General features: G+C 47.0%; 1 protein-coding gene across 5 annotated transcripts in view; it reads left to right on the forward strand.

Annotated features, from left to right (window-relative positions):
• LOC117365820 (colorectal mutant cancer protein-like) overlaps positions 1-2776 on the forward strand; it is a 52659-nt gene extending 49883 nt beyond the window's left edge. For all 5 annotated transcript variants that reach the window (XM_033956687.1, XM_033956685.1, XM_033956690.1 and 2 more), the window contains one exon: positions 2154-2776. In XM_033956687.1, coding sequence (XP_033812578.1) covers positions 2154-2334 — 181 coding nt within the window. In that variant the 3' untranslated portion in view covers positions 2335-2776. The remainder of the gene's footprint in view (positions 1-2153) is intronic.
• The last annotated feature ends 5001 nt before the right edge of the window (positions 2777-7777 follow it).

A 7777-nucleotide genomic window follows, 5' to 3' on the forward strand; every position in this document is an offset into this window, starting at 1 on the left:
AAAGGCACCGGCTTGTGGATCTCTTCAGTCAGTAGGGCTTCTGGATCCTTGCCAGCCATGGAAATTCACATTTTACATGGTAGGGCTGTAGGAATTGGAAGGGCCCGAGATGAAAGTGGAAGAGCCTGGATCCTTCCGGGCCCACCCATAACTACACCCCTGATATATATATGTTTTGGGGGAAGGCAGGAGAAAGGAGGGTTCAATAAATGGGTTCATGGTCAACACAGCTGGTGCGGATTCACCCTCCTGCATGGTATCTCTAGGATGAGCTTTAAGACACTTGTAGATGTGGTGTGAAAAAGCTAGTGATACCAAGCAATAATTAGAAACTCCCTAGATTAGTGATCTCAACCTTTCTTTCATTGTGACACACCTGACAGACAATATGTACATGTGTGACACACTGAACACTACTGTTCTCAGTTGAGCAAAGAAACCCCCCTCCTATATTTGTTGCTAATAGTAATACAAAGGAAACACAGATGCAATTGTGTGATGGCTGGGGTGGAGGACAAAGTAGGCCAGAGGCCAGCAACATTTCTAATTGGGTCTGGCAGTAGAAGTAGGAACTAGTAATGGAGATTTCAGGTTCCTGACTTCCTGGTTCTGAACTCTTCCCAACCTGCCATGCACATTATAGTTGAGGAAAGCACAAATGCTGTAAAAGAAAGCTGTTTGTCAAAGTTGTGGTGACACACTTCCCAACTATTAGTGACATGAGATATATGAGGGCCAATATTCAGAGTGATTTAAGTGGGCCAGAATGGCTATAGCCCACTTAAAATTGCCTTTCATTGCCCAAATGCCAATATTCAGTAACACTAGATCAAGTAGTGCCACTGAATATTGGTTCTGACCAGACTCCCAAAAGGTGAGCCTGTCATGGGTGGGCCAGGGGACAGTGCTGGGGCTGGGGCTTATGCAGGCCATAGTGATATTCAGCTGAGGCCTGCATAAGTTAAGCGGGTGTATTTAGGACAGTTGAAAAACTGTCCTAAATTCAGCCACTTAGCTTTACGTGGGCCTCAGCTGACTATCAGGTCAGAACTCACATAAGGCTTTTTGGTGATTTATTTATTAATTTTTGCTCCAGAGCCCCCAACCCCTTCCCAATGATGCTCTCTCACCCCTCCCAGTGCCAATGCCTTTCTTCCCTCCCTGCCAAGCCCCCCACCGCTAGGCCTATCTAGATATCTGGTGGTCCAGTTGGGGGGGGTCAATGGGGCAGAAGCACAGTCCCCTTGCTAGTGAATATTTAAAATGGCTGCCATGACCTCTTGCAGCAGTTTGTGGTACTTCATATAGTACCATGAGTTACTGCGAGAGGTTGCAGAAGTTATTTTAACTATGTGTCAGCAAGAGGCAGAAATGAGAGGTTCACGCTCCTGCCCCCAACAACCTCCCCCCACTGGACCACCAGGTATTTAGCTAGGCCCAGGGGTGAGAGAGTTTGGTGGGGAGAGCTTTGGCACCGGGAGGGTGTATTGTTGGGGGGAATCATGGGTTCCAGAGTGCTTCTTTCTTGTTTTTTTTTTTAAAACAAGATGAAAGTTATGCATTTCCGGCCCGATATTCAGCCAGAGCCACAAATCTTATGCAGGCCCTGGCTCAATATTAGTTGGGCCCACATAAGTTCTGGATGGCCTGGCATTATACCATGATATTTAGTTCTGGTGCCTGAATATATTCTGGCACTGAATATCAAGGCATAATTAAGCTGGTGGTGAAGAGCATTTAAAAAAATGCTGGCTGAATATCGGGGGGGAGGAGGGAGGGGGGTTAGGGGGTGTAATTTAATGCGCTGCATGGTATTTCGCGATTCTGTGATGGGAGGATGAATTGTAAGAAAAAGTTGAAAACGCAATTATTTGTCAATGCCTTCCTGTGCTAATGCGTTCTCTGTTAATGCCTTCCTGTGTCTGTTAATGCTTTTTTAGAATTTTGCAACTTTATCCTGGCAGGATGAATTTAAAGAAGATTTTGAAAATGATACTGTCTGTTAATGTCTTCCTGTGTTTGTTCTGTTGAAACATGTTTAGCTTTCATTTAAAATGTATGTATGTAATTTAGTAAACAGCATAGTTGTTATGCGGTATATAAATTTTTAAATCATAAATAAATAAATTATATGCTCCCTGTTGTATTTGTAGTGACCTGATCTTTGCGTACAAGAATTCTAAGAAGAAATACAAGGACCAGTTGGAAAAACTTCAGCTACAAATGGCTTCCATGTCAGAGCAGCACAAGGAAGAAATTCATTGCTTGAAGGAAACCATACAAAGACTGGAGGAATGTCAGGAAGCAAAAACTTCTGGAGAAACATTGCTATGAGCTGATTCTACAGCGACTGGAGGAACTTCAGGCAATGGAAGCTTATTATATGCAGACCAGAACATCCAGCACATGCAAGTAGGGCCATCACCTGGGGTGCCAAGTTGGGGTGTACCACGTTGCCCTTTTGAGCATTTAACCCTAAAGGGAATAATAGTGCACCAAATGCAACCCTTGTGCTGGGTGCTGTTTTGTCCAACTACCATATAAATGGTTAGCAAAGAAGAAAGGAACACATGGAACTGAGATGGTTTCTGTAAAGGCAGTACTGCTGTGTTCCAAAAGAGGGCACTAGTACACTAAAATCTTTAAATACCATATTGACAGCAATTCGTAATGCACATATGGTAAGGACCTAATGCACCAAAATATACTGTAAACTGTGAGTTTTATCCGTTGCAGATTTCTTTTTTTTACTCAATAAATATCACAGACTAATAATTATGAGGTTTATTGTTTAAGGAACCCTTAATCTGTTTTATACATATTGTCTCTGGCAGCAACTAAAACTGGAAAGTTAGTGAACACAGTAGGAATGATTTCAGTAAACCAACTTGGTACAACATACCTGGATAGTTTATCTTTGAAAATTCACCTAACACTTTCCATCTATTATTTGCACAGATGGAAGAATGAGAGCATAACAGCTGAAAATGCTACTGAGAGTGTGTAGTTTACTTGCCTACTATGAACAGACTTCCATGAATTCCAATATGTAATGTAGTTATGGTGCATATATATTTTTAGTCACCCAGAAGGGTACAGTTATATGAAAGGGTGCTGAAAAGTTCTCAGCCCAACCAGCTTCCTAAATCCTGGGTGCTATTTTACCACTGTAGCTGAAAAGAGTGTTATTTTATTTTGTAAAGTGCCAAATTGCAGAAACGTAATGCTATGTTTTGACATTGTTTCAGATCATTGATTGAACCATGTCAACAAAAATTGTGGAATTTTCAAGTGTGGAATAGAGAGTTGCGCGGGGACAGAAATCCCACCCGTCCCCGCCAAAGTCCCACCCGTCCCCACCCGTCCCCGCGAGGAATCCCACCCGTCCCCGTGAGGAATCCCTCCATCCCCACCCGTCCCCGTGAGGAATCCCCTCCTTCCCCACCCGTCCCCGCGAGGAATCCCCTCCGTCCCCGCCCGTCCCTATAAACTTCAGAAATAGTTATTTCATTTAATTATGCTACTGAATTAAAGGCTCTGGTAGAAACCCATTTACAAATAAACAAAAAGACTTTATTAATTTGAAAATATTAATTGGGAAGAATACATACTTTGTAAACGGGTTTCTACCAGAGCCTCTAATGTTTATAAATTTTTATCAACACAACTAATATACTACTTTATCCTGAAGCAAAAAAAAAAAAAAATAAAAAGAAATAGAATTCTTTTCCTACCTTTGTTGCCTGGTTTCTGCTTTCCTCATGTTCTCATTCAATTCCTTCCATCCACTTCTCTCTTCCTTCTGCATCTTCCATTTGCTCTGTTACTGTGCCTCTCCCTTTCTTCCCCCTTCCAAATTGGTCTGGCACCCATCTTCTTCTCTCCGCTCCCCCCATAGTCTGGCATCTGTCTTCTTCCCTGCCAGCGTCTTCTCCCTACTCTCTCTTCCTCATTTCCTTTCAATGTCCTTCTCCCCCCATCTTCCCCATGTCCTTTCAGCGTCCTTCTCCCTCTCTGTCTTCCCCATGGCCTTTCAGCGTCCTTCTCCACCCCTTTGTCTTCCCCATGTGCTTTCAGCATCCTTCTCCCCCCTCTGTCTTCCACAAGTGCTTTCAGAGTCCTTCCCCCCCGCCCTTCCCATGGCCTTTCAGCGTCCTTCTCCACCCCTTTGTATTCCCCCATGTGCTTTCAGCGTCCTTCTCCCTCCTCTGTCTTCAAGTGCTTTCAGAGTCCTTCCCCCCCCTCCTGTCTTCACCATGGCCTTTCAGCGTCCTTCTCCCCCCCCCCCTCCTTCTCTACTGCCCCGGGTGCAACACAGCCAGCCAGGTCCCCTTACTTTTGTGGCACTTCCCCGACCGACCGACAACAGCCTGGATCCGACAAACCTCCCTGCCCTTAACCGCGAATCTAAATTACCTTCTTACAGCTGCTGTAAGAAGATAATTTAGATTCGCGGCTACAGGGCAGGGAGGTTTGTCGGACCCGGGCTGTTATCGGTCGGTCGGGGAAGTGCCACAAAAGTAAGGGGACCTGGCCGGCTGTGCTGCAACCGGGGCGGGGCGGGGTGGGCCGCCCCCCCTCCCTTGGTAGCCACTAGAACCGCGAGGCTACTTTCCTTCTCCTTACCTGCCCTGCCTGCAGCACAGAGCCGAACGGAAGTCTTCCCGACGTCAGCGCTGACGTCGGAGGGAGGGAGGGCTTTGTTTAAGCTTTGTTTAAGCCCTCCCTCCCCTCCGACGTCAGCGCTGACGTCGGGAAGACTTCCGTTCGGCTCTGTGCTGCAAGCAGAGAAGGTAGGGAGAAGAAGAGCCGCGCGACTGAGTACATCCAGCCCCGCAGGAGCCCCGCGACCCTCGGAGGCGTCCCCATGGGATCCCCGTGACCCTAGGGGTGTCCCCACGGGATCCCCGTGACCCGAAGGGGGAACCCGCGGGATGCCTGTCGTCCCCGTTCCCATGCAGCTCCCTCCAAACCATCACAAAATTCCTATTCCTGCAGAAGAAAACTGCAAAGGAAATCCAAGAATGCATGATGAAAACATTGAGTGACAAATGCCCATCATACTCCACAGTGAAACAGTGGTTTGCAAACTTTCAGCTTGGAGATTTCAAGACTGAAGATATACAGCAAGATCTGGGAGGCTTCAAATTATGTCAGCTGAAATTGTTGACTATGTCCATGCACTGATTTTGGCAGATTGGTGAATATTGGTTAAAACAATTACTGAGACACTACAGATAGCCAGGGAATGTGCTGGGTGTATAATCCTTGAGCAGCAGAAGCTGTCAGCCAAGTAGATGCTCAAATGTTTGATTGCTGATGAGGAATGACATGGAGTGGACACTTCCAAGTTGATTTTGCAGCATTTTCAGCGAGCTGGTGCCAACTTTTTGGAACGGCTTGTTAATGTTAATAAAACAAGGTTACACCACTATGATCCTGAGACAAAACAGCAGTCCATGCAATGGCAGCACTCAGGTTCTCCAAGGCCAAGGAAATTCAAGACCAAACGTCAGCAGGAAAGATCATGGTCACAGTGTTTTGAAATCAAGACGGTGTTGTAATGACTATCTTCCAAGGTACCAAAAATTTAATGCAGAATACAACTGTAACTTGCTGTGTCGATTAAAGGAGGCATTGGAGAAAAAAAAGGAGAGGGAACCTATGGAAAGGAGTTCTCTTTTTGCAAGATAATGCACCTGCTCACAAGGCTGGCAAAACGATGAATGTTTTGACACAGTTGGAATTTCATTGTATAGACCACAGTTCTTCAACCGTCGGTCTGCGGACTGGTGCCGGTCTGCAAAAAAAATCTTGCCGGTCCGTAAAGGATTCGGGTCCCCGCTGCAGCAAAAGGTGCCGGCGTCAGCTGATGTGCAACTTCCTGTTGCCGTCGCTATGCCGGCACTCCTGCCTTCCACCACCGACTCCTGCCGCGTATGTCTCCACACCCCCAGACAAGCAGCGGCAGCTCTGTAGTGCTTTTAACTTCGGCACACAGCTGCCTCTAAGCAGTATTTTAGCACGGTTTCATGAGGCAGCCTCGGGGCTTTTGGTAGGCCGGCCCACATCGCATCATCGAAGCGGGCTGGCCTACCAAAGGCCCCGAGGCTGCCTCATGAAACCGTGGCTAAAATACTGCTTAGGGGCAGCTGTGTGCCGAAGTTAAAAGCACTACAGAGCTGCCGCTGCTTGTCTGGGGGTGTGGAGACATACGCGGCAGGAGTCGGTGGTGGAAGGCAGGAGTGCCGGCATAGCGACAGCAACAGGAAGTTGCACGTCAGCTGACGTCGGCACCTTTTGCTGCAGGGGGGACCCGAATCCTTTGCGGACCGGCAAGATTTTTTTGCGGACCGGCACCAGTCCGCAGACCGGCGGTTGAAGAACTGTGGTCTATACAATGAAATCCCAACTGTGTCAAAACATCCATCGTTTTGCCAGCCTTGTGAGCAGGTGCATTGTCTTGCAAAAAGAGAACTCCTTTCCATAGGTTCCCTCTCCTATGTAGGCCACTAGCCTACATAGAGGAAACATTTGCTGGAGAAGGAGGGAGGGAAGGGAGAAGGGGTACTCCTGGACAAGGGAGGGGAAGGGGCTACTACTGACAGGGGAGAAGAGAAAGGGAAGGGACGAGAATTACTGTGTGAGAAGGGGAGGAGGAAAGGGAGAAGGGGTACTCCTTGACAAGGGAGGCGAAGGGGGTACTGCTGACAGGGGAGAAGGGACGAGAGTTACTGTTGGATAAGAGGAGGAGGAAAGGGAGAAGGGGGTACTCCTGGACAAGGGAGGGGAAGGGGATACTGCTGACAAGGGAGAAGGGAAAGGGAAGAGTTACTGTTGGATAAGGGGAGGAAGGGACCAGAGTTACTGTTGGATAAGAGGAGGAGGAAAGGGAGAAGGGGTACTCCTGGACAAGGGAGGGGAAGGGGATACTGCTGACAGGGGAGAAGGGAAAGGGAAGAGTTACTGTTGGATAAGGGGAGGAAGAAAGGGAGAAGGTACTGCTGGACAGGGGAGGAGGAACATTGGAAGGAAACAACTGGCAGGGAGATTAGAGGAGGGGAAGGAGTCAGGATGGAATGGAGAGATCAGAGAAGGGAAAGGGGAGAGACAGAGGAATGACAAAGTAGAGAGAGATTGATGCTGGGAAGGGGGGTCAGATGAAAAATAAGGAAAGAGGGACAAAGATGCTAGATCTGGTGTAGGAGAGAGGGGCATAGAAAGAACGCAGATACCATATGGGAGGGGGAGGGGTAGAGGGCAGACAGTGGATGGAAGAGGCAGATGCTGGATTGAAGAGACAGAGGGCAAACGCTGGATGGAAGAGAGTGAAAAGACGATGAAAGCAGAAACCAGAGACGACAAAAGGTAGAAAAAATAATTTTATTTCTATCTTGTGATTAGAATATATCAGATTTAAAATATGTATCCTGCTAGAGCTGATGTTAGACATAACTGGGGAGTGCAAAGCCCAGGCAGTGCGTCTTTAGCTTCCAGCTGGCTTAGGGCTCTCTCTGACCAGAAGGCAGTTGCCCTAGTTGCACTCCCCCTAACACCATTCCTGCCATGTGTGACTGCGGTATTCTGTTAGCATGATATTTGTGTAGCATTCTGTAATAATTTGGCTTATTCAGTTTTCTTGATAGTAGAGGGGATATATGTGAAGGGGAGGGGAGACGGGGGTTTTGTTGATCCTTGCCCTGTATTATTTATATTTATAAAATGACAATTGTACAGAATATAGTTTCTCTTTATACTTTAATAAAATATGTTCAAT

The sequence above is a fragment of the Geotrypetes seraphini genome, chromosome 8 (genome assembly GCF_902459505.1).
Source record: "Geotrypetes seraphini chromosome 8, aGeoSer1.1, whole genome shotgun sequence".
Classification (NCBI taxonomy): Eukaryota; Metazoa; Chordata; class Amphibia; order Gymnophiona; family Dermophiidae; genus Geotrypetes; species Geotrypetes seraphini.